The sequence below is a fragment of the Fusarium odoratissimum genome (genome assembly GCF_000260195.1).
Source record: "Fusarium odoratissimum NRRL 54006 unplaced genomic scaffold supercont1.9, whole genome shotgun sequence".
NCBI lineage: Eukaryota > Fungi > Ascomycota > Sordariomycetes > Hypocreales > Nectriaceae > Fusarium > Fusarium odoratissimum.
In genome coordinates, this window is record NW_022158695.1 from 1245587 (window position 1) to 1269935 (window position 24349).

General features: G+C 46.6%; 8 protein-coding genes and 1 non-coding gene across 9 annotated transcripts; 6 read left to right on the top strand and 3 right to left on the bottom strand.

Moving 5' to 3' along the window:
- Nucleotides 1-661: 661 nt before the first annotated feature.
- FOIG_06824 (uncharacterized protein) lies at nt 662-4500 on the top strand (the record flags this gene model as incomplete). Its single annotated transcript, XM_031206044.1, has 2 exons — nt 662-1823; nt 1875-4500. Exons 1-2 carry the CDS (start codon nt 790-792, stop codon nt 4498-4500), a joined length of 3660 nt encoding a protein of 1219 aa, XP_031064768.1. The 5' UTR covers nt 662-789.
- A 1177-nt stretch (nt 4501-5677) lies between these two features.
- Nucleotides 5678-6616, bottom strand: FOIG_06825 (uncharacterized protein; the record flags this gene model as incomplete). Its single annotated transcript, XM_031206045.1, has 1 exon — nt 5678-6616. The coding sequence occupies one exon, from the start codon at nt 6614-6616 to the stop codon at nt 5678-5680; it is 939 nt and encodes a 312-aa protein (XP_031064769.1).
- A 564-nt stretch (nt 6617-7180) lies between these two features.
- On the bottom strand, nt 7181-7805 carry FOIG_06826 (uncharacterized protein; the record flags this gene model as incomplete). Its single annotated transcript, XM_031206046.1, has 2 exons — nt 7181-7343; nt 7390-7805. 2 exons carry the CDS (start codon nt 7803-7805, stop codon nt 7181-7183), a joined length of 579 nt encoding a protein of 192 aa, XP_031064770.1.
- Nucleotides 7806-8530: 725 nt separating this feature from the next.
- Nucleotides 8531-10337, top strand: FOIG_06827 (uncharacterized protein). Its single transcript, XM_031206047.1, has 2 exons — nt 8531-9561; nt 9610-10337. Exons 1-2 carry the CDS (start codon nt 8913-8915, stop codon nt 10176-10178), a joined length of 1218 nt encoding a protein of 405 aa, XP_031064771.1. The 5' UTR covers nt 8531-8912; the 3' UTR covers nt 10179-10337.
- A 39-nt stretch (nt 10338-10376) lies between these two features.
- Nucleotides 10377-10448, top strand: FOIG_06828. The gene has a single exon. It is a non-coding gene; the product is annotated as a tRNA-Asp (tRNA).
- Nucleotides 10449-10475: 27 nt separating this feature from the next.
- On the bottom strand, nt 10476-12586 carry FOIG_06829 (uncharacterized protein). Its single transcript, XM_031206048.1, has 6 exons — nt 12144-12586; nt 11983-12087; nt 11482-11935; nt 11249-11431; nt 10891-11201; nt 10476-10843 (listed from the first exon to the last, which is right to left on the bottom strand). Exons 1-6 carry the CDS (start codon nt 12480-12482, stop codon nt 10583-10585), a joined length of 1653 nt encoding a protein of 550 aa, XP_031064772.1. The 5' UTR covers nt 12483-12586; the 3' UTR covers nt 10476-10582.
- Nucleotides 12587-14002: 1416 nt separating this feature from the next.
- FOIG_06830 (uncharacterized protein) lies at nt 14003-15407 on the top strand (the record flags this gene model as incomplete). Its single annotated transcript, XM_031206049.1, has 9 exons — nt 14003-14053; nt 14101-14130; nt 14187-14277; nt 14331-14372; nt 14422-14576; nt 14629-14666; nt 14714-14851; nt 14897-15316; nt 15368-15407. The coding sequence occupies 9 exons, from the start codon at nt 14003-14005 to the stop codon at nt 15405-15407; spliced, it is 1005 nt and encodes a 334-aa protein (XP_031064773.1).
- Nucleotides 15408-15743: 336 nt separating this feature from the next.
- On the top strand, nt 15744-16712 carry FOIG_06831 (uncharacterized protein; the record flags this gene model as incomplete). The annotated part of the gene is made up of 2 exons (XM_031206050.1): nt 15744-15782; nt 15828-16712. The coding sequence occupies 2 exons, from the start codon at nt 15744-15746 to the stop codon at nt 16710-16712; spliced, it is 924 nt and encodes a 307-aa protein (XP_031064774.1).
- A 2148-nt stretch (nt 16713-18860) lies between these two features.
- Nucleotides 18861-24113, top strand: FOIG_06832 (uncharacterized protein). The gene is made up of 3 exons (XM_031206051.1): nt 18861-19488; nt 19537-20068; nt 20118-24113. Exons 1-3 carry the CDS (start codon nt 19102-19104, stop codon nt 23624-23626), a joined length of 4428 nt encoding a protein of 1475 aa, XP_031064775.1. The 5' UTR covers nt 18861-19101; the 3' UTR covers nt 23627-24113.
- The last annotated feature ends 236 nt before the right edge of the window (nt 24114-24349 follow it).

The following is a 24349-nucleotide window of genomic DNA, read 5'->3' on the forward strand; positions in this document are numbered from 1 at the left end:
TTCTACTTGTGCTACTCTCATCTTGTTAATGGCCTTCTCTCTTCTGTCTTTTATTCAGCCATTACATCGCGATTGATCTTCAACTTATGCTGGATTGATCGCCCGGATGAGCTCCGATGACCCCCACGCATCAGCACATCCTCCCCGCTCAAGAACAACACTTGCAGGAACAGTTCCCATTCAATAACCGGTCAGAAGAACCCGAGTCCCATAATTCATCAATTGTTCGTCAATATCGTCCGAGGACCTCCCCATCATTTGTCAGCAACTGTGCCTGAAAGAACCTCTCCAATGATGGCCTGCAGCTTTTAGGATAAGACAACTAATAGGTGCAAGAGAAAGCGATTTTTATTACATGATTTCACTCAGAGTTCAAGGGAGAGTTTGGCCATAATATGTTATCGCAGAGCTTCTACCGTGGTAAGCCTTTTTGACCAGGTCAGCATAATTGTAGTAGTACAATCGATATAAAATTATTCTCTTATCAATCACTATGTCAAAGTCAGGCTTAAGCGTTTCAACTCCTGTCAAGAGTGATTTGGCACATTTAGGCGCCACCGTGAGATCCAAAAAAAAAAAAAAAAGAAAATAAATAAAAATAGATATGCGTTGAATTTACCTCGTCCAATTGCTGGCTTTGTTTCAAAGCCCTTGCTGACATCTGAATTCCCAATTGGTAGTGCTCTGTATGAAGTCAGCTGAATCTCGAGCGGCTGAGCCCAGCCTGATCAGGCTCCCTCATGTCAGCACAGAACATGAACAAGCTCCCTCAATCAACTCATCAGGCCAATGCCTAGTATGCCTCCAGCTACGCCCCGTCGTCCGAAGAGTCGCGATGATTTCGAGATCGCCATCATATGTGCCCTGACGCTTGAGGCCGACGCCGTGATTGCCTCTTTTGATCACCACTGGGATGAAGACAACGGTCCGTCCTTTGGAAAAGCGCGGGGCGACCCAAACTCGTACTCAACGGGCGTCATCGGAAGTCACAATGTGGTGTTAGCGCACCTTCCTGGCATGGGAAAGGTCGCAGCAGGAAACATCGCCGCCTTCTGTCGCATGAGTTTCCCCAACATCATCCTTGCACTCGTCGTTGGAATCTGTGGAGGCGCGCCTTCGTATGAAGACACGCCAATATTTCTTGGCGATGTCATTATCAGCACTGGTGTCGTGCAGTATGATTTTGGCCGTCGATTCCCAGACAAGTTTGAGATGAAGGACACTTTGAGCGAGAGCTTAGGAAGACCTAACTTAGAGATAAGAAGTCTCCTAGCAAAACTCACCACAGCACGGCAAAGGCAAAAGATGACGAGGGCTAGTCGTGATTTCGTCGGTCGCGTACCTGACACATATCCTGGACGTTCAAGGGATATCCTATTCCCTGCAGGCTATCGTCACAAGCACCAAGACTCACGAGAATGCACTGTCTGTGCCTCTTGCTGCACAGATGCTGACACCGTCTGTTCAAAGGCACTGAAAGCGAGCTGCGAAGAGCTTGGATGCGACATCAAGCAAGCCGTACGTCAGATCCCAAGTAACAAGGACGAAAGGGAACCAAGTTTGATGATACACTTTGGAACATTCGCCTCTGGAGACACTGTGATGAAGTCTGGGAAGGACCGGGACCAGCTCATACGAGAGAAAAATGTGATAGGTTTCGAGATGGAGAGCGTTGGAGTCTGGGAGGTCTTCCCTTGCATCGTAATCAAGAGTGTTTGCGATTACGCCGATAGCCACAAGAACAAGGACTGGCAAGACTACAGTGCCTTATGTGCCGCAGCTTGTACCAAAGCATTTCTTGGATACTGGAACTCCACAAAGCAGTAAGTACACTCTGTATTACCATTAGTCACCATGCTGAAGTATGGTTTTAGAATTATTGATGCCAAAGCTGAGGAAGAGGAACTTCGAGAGCGTATTCTGAAAAGTCTTCACTTTCCAGAGATGAATGAAAGGAGATCAATTGTCGCCTCAGAGGCCCCTTCCACACTGGAGTGGATATTTGGTGGCTCTCGCCCTCAGACCTTTGACTCCACGTCATCAGACGATGGAAGATCGGACAACGACTCGACAGAAGCAGCGGATGGGTCGACAGAGCAGGACTCGGATTCCGAAGAATACAGCGACGAAGCTGGCGACTCTTACGACTATTATGAAAAGCGTCCTCGCGTTCCCAAACATCTGAACGTAGAAAACCGTTCGCATGAACATGAAACTTTAGAGCCGTCTCTCACAGAAAAGCACGGGGGCAACTTCAAGACATGGCTCACATCTGACCAGCTGATTTACTGGATAAGTGGAAAGCCAGGATCCGGGAAAAGCACCCTAATGAAGTTTCTTCTGAGCGACCCCAGAACACTCGCAGCCTTGAATAAATGGCATGAGGACGTGTTCATTGTGTCTCACTTCTTTTGGAAGCCAGGCAGCTCTATGCAAAAGTCTTTCAAGGGGCTTATATGCTCTATCGCTTACCAGCTTTTATCACACGACCCCAGTCTCGTTGGTCTTTTCAACGAGACAATTGCCACCTTCCGTAAATCGTCACCGTCAGACTGGGATCAAGACCAACTTTGCAAATTACTCTACAGCTACCGATACCGGGCTTCTCGGGCAATCTGTATTTTTGTTGATGCTTTGGATGAAGCGTGCCCGGGGCAAGATACCTTTGACACTCTCCAGTTCATCAAAAGTATGGGTACTCCCAAGATCAAGATCTGCGTCTCAAGTCGTCCAGAGCCCCTGTTTAAACTTCAGTTTTCAGGATGCCCATATCTCCAAATGCACGAGTTGACAAGGCTCGATATATTTGAATACTCCAAAACTACCTTGCGTCAGTCAACAGTTCTAGAGTCTCAGAGACTAGATTTGTCCGAGTTAGCTTGGCAGGTTGCGGAGCTGGCTGAAGGAATCTTCCTATGGGCTGTACTCGTCACCCAATCGTTAGTTCGGGGACTAAACAATGGAGATTCTGAGAAGGAGATCGAACAACGCCTGAGTGACATGCCAAAAGACCTTGTGGGCTTGTATGGGGACATTCTGAGACGTTCGGCTGAAGATCTCCTTATCTACCGAAAATATGTATCTTTGGCTATCAATCTGATGCGTATCGCGTCTACCAGGAAATCTCCATTCTCGAAAGTGACAGCTTTCGAGTGTATGATAGTCATGGAGCCGGAATTGCTAGAAAGCTATGCTGTCCTGGGCAACCGAGTTTCAAAGGCCGAGCTGGACGCAAAGACGGAAGTAATGAGGAAGCGTCTGAACTCTGGCTGTCCTGGGCTTCTGGAGGTTACATCCTTGAGCGGTTCAGTTGAATTTACTCATAGATCCGCCGAAGAATTCGTCTTTGAGACTGAAGAAGGCAAGCACCTCTGGTTACCTTGTGACGTTCCTCAAGAAAAGCTTTTGTGCCGGAGTTTCAAAGCCATACTGGCTACAAACCGATATATACCGAGCTGGAACTCTGAGGACTTTCTAAATATGCTATGGCAATGGGACCAATCGCAAGCGTTCACTGTTGTAATTTACGACTACTTCCTCGAGCTTACGCTCGAAAGCTACAAGAAGGGATTTATATCTTCCCCACCAGCGAACGAATGTAGTGTACTTTACCCAAAAGACTTTGGGGGACGTTTCATGTCAAGTGCATTCCGCTGTGGCCATGGTTCATTTGCGTTGAGGAGTACAAAGACTCTTGAGCCTTGTGCCTCACACGACACGATTCGTTGTATCCTCGACCAGCTATGCCATGAGCATTTATTTAAAAAGCGAAACCTGGGGACCCTGAGAGCTATGGAATACATATTATACATCTTTGAGCAGGGGTACAGCCCAAACTGGACCATGCCCAGGTCGAATATGAATCATGCCATTGGTAGCCTCTGGCTCAAATCTCTGATATCGACTCTCAAATGGATAATGAGATGGTGGGACCACGTCTGGGATAAATCCAGATTGATTCCTGCTGTCATGGAAATTTTTCAAACCTTCCGTCGAGCGGGCGCTCATATGGCAGTAAACTTCCCTATGTATTTAGAAACGGACACACCACGGGATCGTATCAACACATTCTTCCGTCCAGCAGATGCCATCGCTCCAGGATCTGGTCATAGTCTCCTTGGGCGAGCTAGGTTCATGATAATTGAGATAGACACGACAACACTGATGGATTATATCATGAGCTGGGTACACCAAGACACCATGATTGTGGGAACACCTGGGGATCCTGGCCCAGCGGCCTATCTGAAAGTGCTTGCATTCAGCAGTCCGACGAGCAGACGTCTTTACCTGGTTGAGTCTGAGTGGGTCTCGGCTCGGCTTGCAGAAACTGCTGAACAAGCATTAATGTTCCGTGAGCCTCGTTCTATCAGCCCAGAAGATACGCTCAAGAAGATACTGGACAGGTGCGATAGGGATATGGCAGAGTTGAGATCCTACTGCCGTCCAACAACGAAGGATTATTTCTGGAAGGGGTATCGAATATGGGCACCACCAGTCTAGCCTAGATATCGATCTCGAGAAACAAGCAATGTATCACTTTGACCGAGTTCTTGACGGGGCGTATCAGTTGAGACGCATCATACTTTACCATTAGACTTGTTACCTATCTTTAGTTTCATTCGAGGTCAGACAACAGCTGTAGGTGTGTCACCTTCACTCCTAACAATCCTTCATCACCAATGTCTTTGTACACGCCTGCTCCAAGCTATAATAAATAATCCCATCGGCTCTCTCGGTTCCTCACTATTCACACTCAGCTTCATGATATTCCACACCTTCGACCTGGTATTCTGCGCACTCTGGAACCAATAATTATAACTACAGTAGAATCCATCAAGCCATGCATCCTTATCAACATTAAAATCATCTCGAGTTAGGGGAGAAGACGGGCCTCACGTAAGACCTCCCAGAGTTCAGCAGCATGATCAGAACCATAACCATATTCATGATGATCTCCATGCCGCTTTAGACTTGTCGGTTTCTTTCTATGCACATTCTAACTGCTTGACATCGTCCTTATACAATAGTCCTTTAAAGAAATCTCTCTATAAGGAGGAAAGTGATTGTTGGGCGTTAAGTTTGACTCTTAGAGCTTGGACAACAGAGAGGTATCATTTTGCTGTTCTTCCTTGACATAAGCACCGCCTCTCCCGCCCATGTATTCCTTAGAAGTGCTTGCTCCTTGACTACCGTTTGCGGTTGAGTAGGGATATTTAAGAAGAGAAAGAAAACCCAGACTCATTCTTGTGAAGATAGATAAGTTAAAAAAAATCTTGGGAAAACCGTGCAAAGCTCTAGTCAATAGTTTCGTCGCTGTGGGGAGCGCTTGTCTCGCAGGCTAGTAGAGGCGAGTTACGGGACAAATACAAGAATTAGATATACCTATATTAGAAAGTATCTTGTGAGAGGAGAGCTCAAACGCAAGAGGTCGAAGTCACATCGTGGTTCCTCAGTACTGTCACTATGCCTTATAGAATTTCAAGTTGAAAATGCATGATGTATCACTCTCTTGTGGTGTAATGTCTAAATAGTGAGCTAGATGTGTTATTTGCAATTGGTGCTTTGAATCGCCACATAGAACTTAGCATCACGCTCTTTTGCTCGAAACAAGTTTCAAATGAGGTTTCAAATACTTCAACGTGATCAGTTATGTATTATGATATATGCCCCATTGCCCTCAAGTTTGTTGACACTCCTCGGTACATCTAAGCTCAAATGTCTCGAGATATATCCTAGGCATCACATCGCCGCTCCATGTCTCCTTTCCCATACGTATCCAGTGATCAAACTTTGCTGAAAATATATTCCATTCATCTGGTTTCTTTGCAACCAATTGAATCTCTTGCATAGAGCGTATCTCTCTTACGACCTCCCCATAAGCAGCTGAAGACTTGGACAGGATGAGCTTTCTATCTTCAGAAATTATGCCTTTCCAATTGGCGCAAACTCTGCTATAGGTATATGCTCTGTCCCGTGGCCCAACAAAGCAGTCCTGCTTGGGTGGTGAGGGACAATATGGTACTTCCTGCCCAGTGATTATGAAATCTTCAGGAAGAGCATCATCGCAGAACTTTATACCCAGGACGTGAGTTCTACTTCCTGGAACTAGGCCAACGATAGCTATTTCATCTTTCCCACTGTATAACGGTAAGAGGAGCGTACTAGGTTCTGGTGTTTGCCGAGATGGTCCAGCATCAGTGAACCAGTCATCACGGAGCTTCCATGTGTACAAGATTGCTGAATCCTGTACGCGTCGTAACGCGCTGATCGTTTGGCCCACGCGCGAGAGTGTAAAAAGACTTTGGTCGACTTCACCACTCCGGCAAAGATACAAGCTTTTGATTCCGATCATTGGTTTTCCTTGAAGGGTAGTTGATTTAGTCACCTTGATAACGCAAGGTTCTGCCTTGACAGTGGGCAGGACGAATAATGCGCAATCCTTTGATAACGACAGAATGCAGGCAGGCAACAAAGGATCTGCACAACGCATAAGTGTCGTCCATTCACCTGTTCGTCTATCAAAGAGCATCCAAGTCGTCATCCCTAGGGCAACTCTTGTCCTCGCAAGAAGAAGCGACGCATCGGTTGTAAGAATTTCGACTTTCAGGGTTTTCATGATGAACAGTCGTAATGGAAGATCTGCAAGGCTAGACAGGGGCGGTTTGGGATCCACATCTTTCACCTCTCCAGAATCAATATCGATGATCAAATATCGTTTGTCTCTCCATAGAAGCTTGGTTCCATCGGGTGATAGTGTACATCCACCAAACCCTTTAGATAAGGGGCTCAATTTAGGTGGTAAATATAGGCGATGACGGGTCGTGACGTAGGAAAGTCTTGATGATCGTCCAATCCAGATGACGCTCTCTGGGTCCCTGCTGAGCTTTCTGTGGGATCCCTGAGAGGAGTCTTGTCATTTATTGCTCCTGAAATAGTGTCTGATATCAGCGGAATGGAGGATGTAGGTTGTGTTTGATTGTTGTTCGTCTCCTCGAGGCTAGGAGATGTGTCTTCCGATACACCGAGGGAAACCATATCTATAAATACATTTCTTCTCTTTCTCAGCTTTGATATCTCATCGTTGATTAAGGTGAACTTACTCGCTGGTGCTTGAATCGGGCGTTGCTGGTAGTGAGGACATATCACATACTGAACCAGCAACAGAGGATATATCATGCAGTTATCGCATTAACATATATGTCCGTGGATCGTTTGGGTCTTTTTCTGCCACCATTTCTTCGAGATTTCTAATTTTTGCGACCAGGTGATGAATATCGCCTCTCATTTGTGTTGTGTCGTCCAGAATGTTGGACGTGTCCTGCTTGATATGCTGAGCCGTTGCTCTATACCGAGTCAGTAACTCAACACGACAGGATGTGAGTAACTTACAGTGCGATTGTATCAACAGCGAGACTAAGGGCCCGCCGGTTTGTTTCCAAAAGCATTTTGGACGTCGCGACTTTTCGCTTGCCCTTAGTGGCCCAACTCAATGCTGTCAGCTTTCCTTCATAGCTTGACAACACATCGTTTACATCATTCGCAACGGTCAAACAGCTTGAAATAATCTCACGAATGTCTCTCTTGGTGTTATTGGTCAAGTCGCTGTCGGCGAAGTTGCTGCCATCGGGCACGAGATCCTTCAGCTGCGTGAGAGTTCTTGTCAAGGTGGTAAGCTCTTGGCTCACGGAAGCCAAATCGCTTTTTGCTTCTTTGCAATCTCTCACAAACTGTGATATAACTTTGTAGGTCTGATCGACTGCTTGGATAACAGCAATGCAAGATGCGGCAACCGACAGGCAGCCCATGGCGGTTTTGGTGCTAATGAATGCCGCTCAATTGCTCTGGTCTCTGAACTGGGAACGAAGAGAATGAGAGGAGGAAATGAGTGAGCTACCGGGGGCGGGGAGTCATCAGAATCAAGTGATAACAAATCGGGCTATGGAATGAGACATCTGGAAGCCACCAATTAAGCTGATGCACCTTGCTGTACGCCTAGTGAGGCGTTGCTGAATGCACGCCTATGCCATTCTTTCAACCTTCTCACAAGTATTGTTTATCAATCGTTGTGTCAGTTATTGGATAGAATATGCCCGATAGGTTATTATCAAATCCAAACCATCGGACAAAACTCCGGGGATAACGGGTTCCCAGAAATGGCAGGTCTGCTATTTTTATTCATGCGCAGGGTTTCTTGCATATATGACTGTTCTTCCAGCCCAAAATTCTCCATTTAGTGGTCGATTCTTGGGCTTCCCCGGATTTCTATGCATGGACGTGTTTCAGTGAGCGGATTATGCATATCGATGGCCTGCAATCACTTGATTAACCTTGAATAATCTCCGAGCCACATCTAGGATAACATTTCGACAACTACTTTTGCTCAAGTATTTAATAAGAAAGAAAATATGCGCCAATCAAACTACAGCTGACATCTGAAAACGTGTTACGAGTAATTTAGTTGGATACAGAACCTCAAGGTTCTCGGATATAGGATATAAATACCATCACAGCCCCTCACTCAGTCGAAGATCTTTAGCGGGTTCTCCTCTCACTCACCACCACCAAAATCACCGCCGAGACAGGATCAACCTACCAGCTCTCGATGCAACACAGTGCATCTCCTCTTTCACTTCGGGCATTATCCCATCCGGTCATTACCCCTCTCCAAATCCCACCACCAAGAACCATAAACCGGAATTACGGAAAACGGCAGATCAAAACGGACAAGAATGACTTTAGATCGCGGCCATTCAGCCCTTTTCTTATTAGGACGGTCCCCCGCCCCACGATGGGAAGCCCCGCAAACGCCCCTCCTCCTAAGATTACTCTACTCGAGATCATTTAAGAAGCGTTTCTCAAGACCAATTCACTCTTGCAAGCTTGTTTGAACTTTATACGTAATATTCAACAATATGGCACCCACTCTTAAACCTTTCCGCGCTGAGCATATGGGCTCTTTGCTCCGACCTCAAGCTCTTCTTGACGTCAGAGAGCAGATCCGTGAGAAGGGTCTTAGCCCCGAAAACGCCGGCCTTGAGACGGTGGAGAACGATGCTGTTAAGGACGTTGTCAAGATGCAGCAGGATCTAGGCTTCAAGGCCGTTACCAGCGGAGAGTTCACTCGTACTCGCTTCTGGGGTCTCATGTGGGACGAATTCGAGGGCACGACTCAGCTCTCTGACGCTGATGCTTCCATGTTCCGTCTTTACCACCCTGACGTGGTCAGCTTGATCGAGACTGATCGCCAGGTCATGCCTGGAGAGTCAGTCATTGCTGGTGGAAAGCTCTCCCACAGCCCTGAGAAGTCTGTCTCGAACCTCCATGAGCTGAAGCTCGTTCAGAGGTTTGTGCCAAAGGAGGAATGGGGCTCCATCAAGCTTACTATGATTACTCCTGCCTGGTTCCATATGCGTTATAAGCAAGGCAAGGCGTATACTCCCGAGGCGTACAAGAACGACGAGGAGTACTTCCAGGACGTTGCCAAGGTCTACCAGGATGAGCTTGATCAGCTTTACAAGGCTGGTCTGCGAAATGTTCAGTTCGACGACCCTGGCATGGCTTGTGAGTTGACCATTTTGAATAATGATGACGAAAGCTGACACCGTGTAGACTTTTGCAGCCAGAAGTTCCGTGATGGCTGGGCTGCTGACTCTGATAACATTGGCACCGTCGATGATCTCCTAGATGCTTACATCAAGCTCTACAACGATAGTCTTTCCAAGATCCCTTCAGACATGCACACAGGAATTCATCTCTGCCGCGGCAACTTCATCGGCGGCCGTCACTTTGCCGAAGGTAAATACGACATCATCGCCGAGAAGCTTTTCCGCAACCTCAACGTCAACACATTCTACCTTGAGTACGACACCGAACGTGCCGGTGGTTTCGAACCTCTTCAGTACCTGCCCAAGGACAAGAATGTTGTGGTTGGTGTTATTAGTACCAAGTTGCCTCAGTTGGAGGATAAGGAGGAGATGAAGAAGCGTGTGTTGAGTGCAGCGGATTGGGTGGCCAAGGGAACTGGTGAGAGCCAGAAGGAGGCGCTGCAGAGGATTGCTGTCAGTCCTCAGTGTGGATTCAGTACTCATGAGAGCGGATATCCCCTCAATCTTGAGGAAGAGAAGAAGAAGCTTGCGTTGGTTAGAGAGATCGCCGACGAGATCTGGGGCGAGGCTTAAGCATTATAGAGTAAATACTAAAGTGGCGTAAAGTCAGGCATTGTGCAAAGCATTTCAGCGCAGCACAGATTCAAGATTACATAGAGAATTCTAGTGATATGAAAAAGCGGGAGTGTTGTTTTGGGCCTTGGAAAGGACCAGAGTATATATACTCTCAACGGCTCTCTGCAATCACAGTTCCTCACTACAGCCGGCTATTCTTCCGTAGTATAGTGGTCAGTATGCCAGCTTGTCACGCTTGAGACCCGGGTTTAATTCTCGGTGGGAGAGATCCGCCACATGTTCTAAACGTGAGATCCATCTTTTTGCAGTTTTTGCTTCTGGTGTTTTATCTCTTTGCTTCCCTCTTATGCTTTTGCGGATGTTCTGGTGTAGTGGTATAACTTCATTTCTATCTATAGTCGCTACTCAAGCTCCTCTGTGCTAATCTCTGAAAAGTCTGCTGGATCCAACACGGGCTGGTTCTTGCCATAGGAATAGATTCCAAACATGGTACCTGCAAAACATCCTCCGTGGGGCGGCATCACTGTCAAAGCACTGGCGTCGACAGTATATACCTCTGACTCCTTTCCTCCAGCCTTAAGAGAAAGCTCGTACTTGGTCGGGTATGCTCGGATTGAAAACTTAACGTTCTGGAGGCTGTCTCCAAAATCCGTCTCTAAAGTCTAGTAGGAATATTAGCTTATGCTTATGAATATGGCTCTTGACTTACTTTGAACTCGTTGGTCTTTTCAGCGGCTCCTTTATAGCTAATCTTTGTTTTAATCTTTCCATCGTCATGTTGTGAAGCTTTAACTCCCAATGAAGCATAAGAGTGCTGGCTCCACCATAGAACAGCACCAGCTTCGTAGCCTCGAACTGTAGGCTTGAACTCCATTTTTACTTTGAATGTCTGGTTATACGAAGTCTGTTTCCTCAAAAGCATGGCTGGAGCCTCGGGGCTGGTCAAATCGTAGCAGTTACCGTAGATTCTTAGCACACTCGGCTTTTCTGTAAGAGTGTAACTTTGCTTGATGGGTGTATCTTGGATATGTCAGATGGATTCTCAATTGTTTGAAGAGAGAACTTACTCTTTTGGTACCATCCCAACTCCAGGTCATCTTTTGAAAGATCGGCCTTCCATGTCTGAAGGCTTGGCTTCGAAGCTGACTTGATAAGATCTCTTCCTGTAGTCTTCAGTGTGATGTTGTTACCATCGTTGAAGATGGGCCAGTCGTCCTTCCACTCAACCTTGACGAGAAAGGTTTCTCGCCCTATCGAAGTTAGATTATTCCAATTCCAAGGAGAGATGATTAAATAATACCTAATTGCGGTTCCAAAAAGGTCCCCTGGTGTTGCACCGGTCGAACACCCAGCAAGACAGACCACCAATCCCCGTTACCATCCTCAAAAACATCAACATGTCCCGTTCTCTGAACTTCTTCATCAGGTCCATTGTACCAAAGAGGCTTTCCCCGGCTCTCCCATGGACCTAATGGGCCATCTTTGCTTCGAAACACCCACTCTTGATGACCGGCTTCTGTGCCTCCTTCAGCAGTCAAGAGATAATACCAGTCACCTCGCTTGAAGATATGAGAGCCCTCGGCAATTCCATGGGGAGATTTTCGGATCACTTTCGGGGCTGTGAGGGTTCTTCCAGTAGAGATGTCGATCTCGGAGATGTGAATTCCAAAATCTTTCTGCTTCGAATTTGGGTCTCGCCAGGCAAAGCGCATTGTAGTTGAGAGATAGACCTTCCCATCGTCGTCCCAGAACAACTGGTCCTGTCAGCATTACAGTGAGAACAGTGCTGTAATTTACATACATCTTGGTCAAAACCAGGGTTGTCAAAGTATACTGGGTCAGACCATGCATTGTCGTCCCAGATATTGTCGGTCCAGACATAGAATCCTCTAGGAAAGATACGTTCCTGTTCATAGTTATCAAAGGCTGATCCTATTTTCTCTCTTCGTCTTGATGGCTTACATCAACAGTTGGTCGGTAGCGGTGGAAGACACCATTGGCCAAATACCATCTCCTCTCCTCAGGTCGATATCTCAAAGTACTGGCCCAACTACCCGCACCGGGCTCAACGGTACGCATGTCAATCTGACTTCGACGATTGAGCGCATGGCCGATGAGTGTCCAGTCAATTAGGTTGGTTGACGTGTAAATGGCGCATCCGGGGAAGAACTCAAATGTCGAAGTACTAAGGAAAAACGTCGTTGGGGTTGAGTCCGTAGCGGGAACTACGCAGATGGTAGGATCCGGGTTGAAGCCCCGAATGACCGGGTTTGTAAACGTGAGACTTGATTCTTCAGCCATTATGCTTTTGTTGACAATGATAAAGTAAAGATAGCTATCGTCATCAAGATTCGCAGGGTTGTTGGTTAATGGTATTTATATAAATCTCTCGAGTCGGTTCAGCCATACCGAGATGCTAAGCAGATCCGGGCTATGTTCCACCAAGCTAGTAATTTTCCATGAATCAGCGTCTGTGAAACATCCCCCAAACTTGACATTCGATCTTGCGGGGTCATTCTTCAACCCCCAAACATGCCGCTTGTAGGACTAAAACTCGTTGTTTGTCCAATCATTAAACGAAACCATTACTTTGGCTTACATTATTCATATTATCCTTCGAACTACTGTTTAGAATGAAACTTAGTTGTTCCATTTAGGCTAAAAGTTATCTTTAGTATTATTCAACGACTTAGATGCCTCTTCTATGACTTATTGCCTACTAAAGGGCCGACTCTGGCATTTGAAATTGATAAGACTTCTCATTTACACGAGTTTACATAGGCTCTTTATTATATATGGCCTGTTAAGCCCAATATGTTGTTAACTAGTGAAGCTCATGTTCTTCAACAAATCGTCTTCTCCCCTAATCAAGACTCACAAAATGGCACCCAAGTAGTATTGGTTAGTCCAAGCAATCGTCAGGCCAGATCTTAATTTTAGTTCCCATACAACCTATAATGATAAACAGCAGAAACTGAAATCTGACAGGGCTGAATGTTTGTGTGGTGCGCAGTCAAGCTCTGAGTTCAGTAGCTGATGGTGATTCGAGTGCCTTCCGCAGTGACTAAGGACTCCAGAAGCAATTCGAGATGCAAGTAGGAAGCTCTTCAAATGTAAGTATATGAAGAGAAAAAACGAATCTTCAGTGAATAGTTCCCTCGTGCTGGATATATATGTGACTCCAATAAACCCTGATAGGAATGCTCAACCAACATATCGCCGGTGACCAACTCATTGGCAACTAAATATGCAACCATGCCTTTCCCTCAATTTTATCAAGTAAACATGTTCTATACTATAGATAGGAAGATACAAAATATATAACGCTGTGAATAGATTTCACGCCTAAGTTCGATTTAGGAGGCGTTTATATGTCCCCTGCTTTTTGTGTCATTAAGACTTCACACCCTTGACGATGATGCAGATTGAACGATAACTACAGAAATAACACTGCATCGGAGTTTACATACCAGTCACTAGGGTTTTGTTGATTGGGAAGAAGATAGAGGCGCTCAAAAACTGCTGTAATGGGAATGGGAATTGTTCAACCCTAATTTGCGAGCTTACGGCGTAGTATGACACGTCAACAACACAAACATGATTTAAATAGGGATATCAGAATTCTTTGAAGGATCATTGGTTTGGAAATTGTCATATGTCTTTCCGATGGGCCGACGAAACAGCGGGTAAATCCGTGTTAGGAAGTCAAGTAACATGCAGTTTGCCGAGGACAGGGGACGACCAACATATAAAGTGGTCAAAGATCCTGATATGATTCTTGACAAAGTCCACAAAACAAACCCCCTCTTCTGTTCTTCGATATGGCTCAACCGCAACAAGTCGATCCGGCAGCCATCGTTCCCGACAATACGGTAAGCGTAGATCACCTGAACACGGAGGCGTACCTGACTATCGCTAGATTGAAGATACTGACTCCTCCCTTGGTGAGGTCTGTGATATCTCTGGCGATGCAACTATGTTCTCACTTGGACTCACCCTTTGTAGGATCTCCAGTCCTCTACCGCAAGCGTCTCAAGCTCAATCCTGAATTATCGCCGCGAGAACGGTAGGACCTATCATGCCTACAAAGATGGAAGTAAGACTCCTGAATCTCAAAGTTGAAACTCAGATGCTAACTACCCAAACAAGAATATGCTTTGCCAAATGATGAGGCTGAAAATGAGAGACTTGGTACGATAGCTACCCTCAAAGAGGGGGTCACAGATGCTAATCACCAAAGACCTTCAACATAACCTGTTTCTCCTCACCTTTGATGATAAGCTCGGCCTAGCCCCGCCAAACAAACCTGATGCCAAGGTCAAGCATGTTCTAGATATCGGGACAGGTACTGGCATCTGGGCTATCGATTATGCGGACGAGCACCCTGAAGCTCAGGTAATTATGCCCTCTCAAGCCGACTGACAGTCAGCTAACGCAATCTCTTCAGGTCATTGGGGTTGATCTATCGCCAATTCAACCAGACTTGTATGGCTGGGTATGAGACTGAGAGAGCATTTTGCTAATGAGGATAGCGTCCCGCCGAACGTGAACTTTGTTATCGATGATATCGAGGATGAATGGACTTATAGCCAGCCATTTGACTATATCCATAGTCGTGTCATGACATCTTGCATCGCAGACTGGGGCGACTATCTGACCAAGTGTTTCAGGTACGAATCGGTTAGGATATTCAGGTTCCACGCTTACATGTCCAGCAACCTTGTCCCTGGTGGCTATCTCGAAATCCAAGAAGTTGACATAAACATCAAATCCGATGACGGAAGCCTCAGCCCAGATAACATCATGCTCAAGTCTCTGGCCCTGTTGAATGAAGCGTCTGTCATGTTTGGCCGACCATACCTGGATATCCTATCTCTCGTGGACATCATGAAAAACATCGGCTTTGAAGATGTTGTTGTTGAGAAGTTCAAGTGGCCCATCAACTCTTGGCCCCGAGATAAGAAGGCCAAGTTGCTTGGAAGTTGGTGCTATACTAATATGGCTTGCGGTCTTGAGGCCTTCACTATGGCACCGTTGACTCGTGCTCACGGATGGACACCTGAGGAAGTCAATCTCTGGCTGGTCCATCAACGGAAGGCGATGGCTGATAGGAATACTCATGCTTATTGGCCGCTGTAAGTTAATTTTACACCATCATTAAGAGGACATATCTGACTAGAGGCTAGCTATTCTATCTATGGAAGGAAACCATATAAGGAGGACTGATCGATGTTGCTGGCTATTGCTAAGCCTACAGGCTGGCCCAGCTTCTGATATTAAATAAGGGTGTTAAAATAAAATGGTCTAAAGGTTTACTAGCATATACTGAACTCACCTAAGTCTTTTGGTCATTTAGGATAGAGATCCTCAGTTTTTCTTGCCTCCCCTAGGCTGGATAGAATGGTTTCCATCAACTGTATAAGTCGGCTTTAGCCAGGTAGTGTTAGCGCTGGGCGGAATTCCGCCTGGTGGGGCTGCAATGGGGATAAAGTCAACCAAATCGAGACATTCTCATCCATAGAAACATTCACTTACACACATCAATCTCACTAAACCCATACAATGTCCGCCACCCAACTTACAAAAGTTGCCATCTTTGGCGTAAGAAACTCACGTTATGAATACTTCATCCACTAACACAGCTAGGCCTCTGGCAACTTCGGCACCCCCATCACTGTCGCTCTCACCAAAGCGGGCTTCAACATTACCATCATCACCCGAAATGAATCCAAGTCCACATTTCCGGATGGCATCCCTGTAATCAGAATAGACTATACTCTAGATGCACTCACCCAAGCGCTGTCTGGTCAAGACGCGGTTGTATGCGTTGTCGGTCCAGCAGGCATCACTCTACAAGCCACGATGATTGACGCTGCTCTCGCCGCTGGTGTCAAACGCTTTATCGTTGACGACTACGGCTGGGGCCCTGAGTTCAGAAGTTACCCTGAATTTGAAGGAGTGCGCGCCCAACGAACTGTTGGTGTCGATCGCGCAAAAGAACATGCTGCTGCGAACCCCAACTTCACTTGGACCAGTATCGCGACTGGCAATCCCATTGACTGGGCGCTAAAGCGGTTCCCTACCATGGGGTTCGACATCAAAAATCACACTGCAATCATCTATGATAGGGGCGAAGAGTACTTCACTGGAACCACTCTTGAAGGCATAGGTCAGTCGGTAGTTGGAGTCCTTCAGCACCCAGAAGAAACAGCGAATCACCACGTCAAAGTGCTCTCCATCAAAACATGTCAAAACGAGCTACTGGAAGCTTTTCAGGAGGGAACAGGAAGTGAATGGGATATACAGAGACGAGCAAGCCGTGAGCTTATAGATGGAGCGCGAAAGAAGCGTGACAATGGCGAAGGTGGTTGGATCCTTGACTTAGCTGTCGCTCAGTTGTATGAGGCAGCTGAGGCAGGGAAAGCTCGCTGTGTTGTTGCGCCATCGTGGGAGGAGTCGGATTCTGTGTTACTTGGGGTTACTAAAGAAACACCTAAAAGCATTATCGCTTCCGTTCTGGGCGGTATTTGATCGATAGTTGTGTGTTCTCGAATATCACTATTACATTTATTATTGACCATAAATATAACTCTAATTCACTTTGCCAATACATCTCTTGAGATGCAGATCACTCCCGCTGGCTGCCTGTTTATGCCCCGCCAAGATCACCCTAAAGTCCCACATATCTTTAGAAGAGTTTTAGGGCACAACCACCAAAATACCCCGCGAAATCCCATCTGCTTGCGTAGCTACTGTGTCTTTCCCATTAGAAACATTGCAAGTTCATTCGATTGCAAGCACAGAACACCCTTCACTAGGGCCCAGTCGCTGCTCTACTCTCATATCACGACTGAATTAAAGACTTCATATAAGATCAGTAAGAAACCACATCCTCTTAAATTACCTTCATAGAGTAGATGCTAGCAAATAATTCAGGGTGTCCAGCTTGAGAGAAGACGCATAAATGGCAGGTACGACCAGTAACTGCAATCCAACCTGTTTGCCAGAGGATGGTACAGATAAAAGCAAGGCCTAAGCAAGATATCTATGGCTAATACATGTATTAAGAGAGTTAAAAATAATTTTAAGAACTATTAAATAAGAACATTTTATTTTCTAAGGCTATATAAGCTACCTCTACATTAAAGCTTTTGCCAGCGGGTAACCGCTGGCCTATGGTCACATTGAAACGATACAGGGAAGATGTAGGTGTTCTTCCCCCCTAAGTTCCAGCGTTCGAGCACTCACTGACATCTCTATAGTAGCATGGCCCCTGCACTAAGGATGACACATGTAATCAAAGAGACGCAAACCATTTTTTAAAAAAATCATTTTTATAACTTTTAGGTATTAATTATCACTGAATCAAAGACACTGAAGTGTCTCGCCTAAAGAGATTTCGCCAGAATCCTAAGTGCGCGGTCGCGTAATAAAGATAATGGCTGTCTGGGGTGGCTTATACCATGCCGCGTACCGAAGCGTGTACCCCGGTGTTTATGAACCTGTAGTCTGTCGCCCCAAAGGCTCAAGAAACTTATATGTTATGATATTTCAGTTTAATATATTCTTACATTAAGTTACAGTAGGCTCATAGGACGGAATTGCGTGCCATGTCCTGATAGTTCTAAGTAATGATTCTTAGCACATTGGTTAAAGCAAAGGCTCGATCTTAGACTACAAGCAATGCTGGTACTAAGCATGTTCGCGGAACGATGTTTTAATATGTTTATCACATTGGCCTTCTTGCTTTAATAAAATACCTTGACCCTTTATTGTTTTTCATATAATATGCAATCATGCCTTTAACAGTCTTTTCGCCTATCGATCATTACTTAAACCTATTAAAAATCCTGTCTTTGAACTCTGTTGCTATTGAGTGCTAAATGGAGCAGACGCATAGATGTGCAAGCTCAAAGACGGTTCTTAATAGCAGTGTTCGCTCTTGAAACGGCCCTTGATGTTGGGTCGACGACATATAGTTACATGGCGTGTGAGGAAACCCTGGAGATCAATGAAGGGCTTGTTTTACTGTAGCTAGAGAGTCGAGTAGAAGTACAGTAAGAGTGCGACGCGGGACGGGCCGCCAGGAGGGTTGCGGTGGAATCTTGAATCCGTTTTGGGATGGCTTCACAGCCTTATGCAGTGACCTGGTCCTGAAGACAGGCTTGGTGGTTCTGATGCGATCGCTCTCTCACCTTGAAGACAAGGCTGAAAGAGCGAGCATCGTAAACGAAACCAATGACGTATAACAGATCGCTGCCTAGCAAAAAGTGTAAAGATCAACCATTTCTATTACTCACCCAGACAACAAAACAGTCACAAATGATGGTCACGTTGCAAAATAAGCCCCCAATGCGAGTGGATTGCGGGGAGAATTACAAGACATACGGTGAAACCATTCAATGAGCAAGTGTCTCAGGCTGAACGCCTCCCGTTTGATGACGAGGGTTTAACGACGCATCGAGGCTGACGTTTGTTGACTTATTTTATGTACTTGGAATCTTTGTAATTGGCATTTCAAGTCCTGAAAATGCCGTCTTCCGAACTCTCAGTCGATAGCCAAGAAATAGCCCCAGAATTACTACAACACAGCCTAAAGATCGCCCTACCACGCAGCTCAGCCTTACCAACAGAGGCATGGTATAATATGCACCGTAAGCAGCAAATGCAACCAGATCCTCCTTTCATTTTCGAACCCTTACAGGGATTATTGTTCGGACTTTTTTGATACCTCAGTTTTTGATCATTCGTTTTAGCCCCCGCTGAGTTGGTTACGAGTCAGAGCGTGAAGGCTTCCATCTCAGCCTGATTTCTGAAACGCCAACCGTCTTTTATATTTACCTCTCTTCTGCGCCATAACTTCTTTCATTCTAGTCTCTTTTTTCTTTGTAAAGATCGTCTGCAGGACCGTCAAGGCATCATGGCGGTCCGCAAAGACAAAGACACAGCGGAAGCACAGTTTGCGCAAATCCTCGACGATGCTAGCAAGCTGTACTCCTCCGACTCCAAGGACAAACTCGGCGATTTTCTTAACCCGCCTATAAACAACGTCACAGACCTGATCAAACAAGTCGACAAGCAGAATGATCAGTTTACTAAATTCCGCGAAAAGCGGCAGTCGATCTTTAGCGCTATGGCGGCATGCCTTACTCCCGTTGAAGTCATCGGTGAGATCGTGAGCGGCGCTGCGGCAGACTCATTTGCGCCGGCGGAGGGAATCTTCGGCGCTGTTGCGTATCTCATTGGAGCAGCGAGAGATGTTTCTTCGGCGTACGATACTATCGTTGAGTTATTTGAACATTTGAAGGTGAGTGATATTGATCAACCCCGCTTGAGGCTTTACTGACAATTGTAGGACTTTACATCACGACTGGACGTGTACGTTCAGTATAAAATGGGCAATGCACTGCGAAACAAGGTCGTCAATATTCTCGCGCAACTCTTTGAAGTGTTTGTCTTAGCTGCCAAGGAGGTTCGTCGCGGTCGCTTCAAGGCATACTTCCGTACAGTATTCGGCAAAGGGACACCCGTGCAAGAAGCGCTCGATAAGCTCAAGGCTCTTAACATTGGTGAAGAGAGGCAGGTTCTTGCAGATACTTATGGAGGCGTCAACAAGCTTAATCTCACGACGGAGAATATGCAGAGCAAGCTTGAGGAGATGAACGAGACTATGATGCAGATGAGATCTGAAGGCCGTGAGCGTACTATCGCGGCGCATCAGGATAAACTCAAAGAGATTCTGGACCCTTCGCCGTTTCCTGAGGACTTCTTTGCTATGTTTAACAAGTCACGCGCGGAATCGACCGGAGATTGGATCCTTACAGATGGTGGATTTAACGCTTGGCTCGATAGGAAGACCAACTTCCTTTGGATTACAGGTGCAGCAGGTATGTTTCACCGGTCTTAATACTCAGGCATTTACTAACATCGTCACAGGAACTGGAAAGTCGTATTTGACCACTAGGCTCGTGTCTTGGGGCACAGAGAATATCCCGCGTCTTGCGTACTTCTACTTCAGAGACAACAATCCCGAGACTCGTTCAGTTCTCCAAGCTCTCCGCGATCTCGCCTACCAACTAAGCGAGAGCGATCCCTTTTACGCCAAGCAGCTTCTCAAGAATCTTCGCAGCATTGATGAGATCCGCACCATCCCCAGTGCTTATCGAAAACTCTTCGTACAACCGTTCCAGCAAGAAGAGCAACAGAAGGCGATTTACATCTTCCTCGATGGTATCGATGAGGCGGATTCTGCTGAAGTCGAGGAACTACTCCAGCAAATGGGCTCAGATGATGAGTCTGACAAGAGACCCAAGCATGTCACCCTTCAAGTTGCTCTTATTGGAAGGACGTACATGACTGAGGCTGTCACGTATACCCTTGATCCAGGAAACCGAGGAACTCAAGTCATCACAACACTTCACGTCACACCTGATCGCAACGCGGAGGATGTCAAGTTATACATCGAGAACAGTGTCTGGCACCTTCGCAACCTGAGCCGCACACCTCCAGACTTTAGACAAAAGATCATTGACGCAATGATCAAACAAGCCGATGGTCTCTTCATTCTCGCAAAGTTTATGCTGGAAGACATCAGTCGCAAGCGGCACCCTCAGAGCATCCTTACCAGTCTGCAGTCATATCCCAAGGAGATCAACGGTATTATTGGACAAACACTCAAGAACCTTTCCGAGACACTGTACGAAGACCAGACGAGAGACTTAAATGAAATGCTCCAGTGGGTCGCATGCGCAGAAGAGGTTCTATCGCTCGAACAATTAGAAGCAGTCCTCATCATGCGCTTCGGCGATCCTCCCTTCCATCTTGAAGAAACCCTGCGTGGTCAATACGCATGTTTCTTTGAACTCGAGCGCGAAGACGGTTTAACAACTGACGATCTCATTCGAGAGCATGAGAAGCAACAACGCATTAAGAACGGCGATCTAGGCTCAGGCAGACGTTCAAGTTCAGCAAGTCGTCCGGGATCAGGACGAAGTGGAAGTCCCAAGAGCCCAACAGTCTTCGGTCGAAGTCCCGACCTTGGTCGAAACCTATCTCCTTTACGTCGCACGAGTCCGATACAGGCTTTGGGCCCTGGACGAGGAAGTCCCGGCCGCGGCGTGAGTCCAGCTGCCAATTCTGATCTCTTTGATCCGATGAGTGAGATGGACTTTCGATCGAGCAAGACGAACACGTGGATTACTTTCTTCCACTCTTCCGTCAAGGAGTTTTTCAGTACTCAAAACTCTTCAAAGCTTGGTGCTGGTATCGGCTTCGATCCCCTCATTTCGCGCATTCACATCCTGAGGACCTGTCTGTCCATCTTTACTAACAAGGCTGCCTTTGAGAAATATCGTCTCAGTGCTAGTGGTCGAGAGTCTATGAAGCAGTATGCTGCGTGGTACTGGCAGGAGCATTTAGCTGTTCTCGATCCCAAGACAGTACCTGCACCTGAGAAGAAAGAGCTTGGAGAGTATGTGCACAAGATGCTCACTGATGAGAACACCATCCTCGACTGGACTCTCATGTATGAGAAGAATGATGAGGGTCTTGACGTCCTTACAGATGCAAACATGAAAGGTCTGAAACGATGGATGGGCGATCCCGATGTCCAATCCTCTCTCAGTCCCGAAGCTCGAGAATGGGCTAGCAAGGGTGTCAAAGAATCTCCCGGTATCTTCAAGCCCATCGGAGACCTCTACGCTCGAGCGTGGCTCTCAGAAGACTTCAAGAAATACATACCCACCCTCTTCTGCTTCAAGATCGTACAATCCATCGCTTTCATGCAAGAAGGCTACTCCTGGTCCGACTGCAATACCCACTGGACTGAGATCCCTGTTGAGAACCGAATCGTCAAAGCAGCAGAATGGGCAAAGATCCCAGAGAGTGCACACTGGCATCGTCGATTCGGAAGCACATACCTTACGAATGACATGCACAACAAGGCGCTAGGACATTACGACAAGGCTCTCGCTCTCGACAATAACAGTGTTGAAACGCGCGGTCGTATCGCATACTGTCTTTCGCGTGACGGTCGCTTCAAAGAGGCTCTAGAACAAACTCTCAAGTGTGAAGCAATTGAAGAAGAGAGTATCGCCAGTGGCAAGCTCGACGAGCAGGCTTTAAAGAGCTGCAAATGGCGTCTGTACAAGGATCACATCCTCATCGCCAATTGCTACGAAGAACTCCACAAAGTCGACCAAGCACTCGAGTACTTCCTCAAGGCAATGAAGAGCGCTAAAGTCGTCGGTCTAGATCGCAAAGAATGCAAGGAATATTTCGAGCCTGAACTCGGATATCTGGAGCTTGTTGCTACTGAGAATCGCCACGAAACTGTTCTTCAGTTTCTCAAACAACTCTCAGAACAAGTCACTGACGCAGAACACAAGCGTACAAGACTCGTTGACTTTTTGCTCGAGTTCCATAACAAACCTCTTGTCATAGACTGGATCCCCAAAGCAGCTAGCAAAGTCGGTGAAACAGACTTCATTTACGAGTCTCTGCTCTTCACGATTGAGGTCGCAACCGCAACTCGCGATCCCCTCAAGGCGCTGTATCTTCGTCTCGCACTTGGCGCAACGTACACTTATAGTCGCGATATCGATTCTGCGCTGGATTTATTTGAGGGTATAACGCAACTTGGATACCGTCCTCGCGGTAACGTTCCCACGAGACAGGCTTATGCTCTTGCATTCCAGAAACTTGCTTCCCTGTACAAAGAACGTATCCTCCATGCTGGGTTGAGGACGCCGGAAGCAGACAGTTGGCTTGAAGACCTTGAGAAGATCAAGCAGAAGCAGAGTCGACACCAGAACCATGACATGCCGATTGAGATGGTTGGTTCAGACGTCAATATCGCAGCCATCTACATGATCCTCTTCAATCGTCTTCTCGGTCGAAGTTCTTCAACAGACCGCGATCTTCGGCAACTCATCAACGACAGCCTTGACATCCTCTCTGACGATGATGTCCAAAACGACGAATACGCCCTGGATAACCTCCTCGGCCTCTTCATCGCCGCCGACGACATCGAAAACGCTCTTGCCCTCAGCCAATCCATGCGCAAAGTCGATCCCAAGGTCTTCACCTCTACTCCAGAAGACTCACCCGTCCTTTCACGCATCGAGCCCAAACTCCCAGAGATCCAAACAATGCGCCAAAACTGCGCTCAATGTCTAGATCTAATCCCTCCTTCAGATGAGTACTACATCTGTGAGTACTGCATGGAGACGTATGACGCAAAGTGCATGGCTGTTATCAAGAGCGAGGGGAATAAGACGAGCGATCATAGGGATGATCTGATCTGTAGGAGTGATCATCAGTGGTTTATTGTGCCACCGTTGGGAAGAGTGTTGCACAGGGGAGAGATATTGTTGGCTAATGGAAAGGTGGCGAGTTTCAATGAGTGGAAGGCTGTGTTGGAGCAGAAATGGGGGAGGAATAAGTAGATGGAATGAACATGAGTACTCAAGTATGAGAAATGAAGCATCAGTGGAGTTGGCCAGCATTTAGATGAAATGATACTGCAAGGATTTGTTTAGTTATCATACAAAAATACATAAACTTCTCTTCGCAATGAATACTCTCACAAGCCCAATGGCATTAGTATTTCCGAAGCCTGTTCCTGTCTTCCATCCTTTCGATATGCCCCAGAACAGCTTCCAGTGTCAGCATAGAATCCTTGGTACGGCATGCGTTGCCTTGTTTGATGTAGGCTGTCCTGAAGGACTGCCATACTCCATCACCATCTTCGTCACGGAATTCCGGCGGTGACGGAATCACTCCTACATGCTCGCCTAAGCACAAAGAGATCTTCTCCACGCTCATGTCTTTTGCTTCTAAAAGTGCGTGAAAGGAAGGAATATGTATACCAAGCTCGAGGGGCCCGGATTTCCATGCTTCATAAGCCGGGGAAGCACCAAGAACAAAGTATACTCTCAAGCCAAAGTCAATTCCTCGCATTATGTTGTATGTGTTAGAATATTAAAGTCACGTTCGTGGGCAAGCGAAGAGTTGGTGATAGCATGTAATCGCCCTGTTCGCCATACCGTGCAGGTGGTGTCCTATGGGCAACATGCTATTCGTTTTTTTTTCCCTGAATGGCATACGGGTTACTCGTATTCAAGCCACAAGAATCCATCCGTAATTATTCATATCGGCCTCAAAAACAA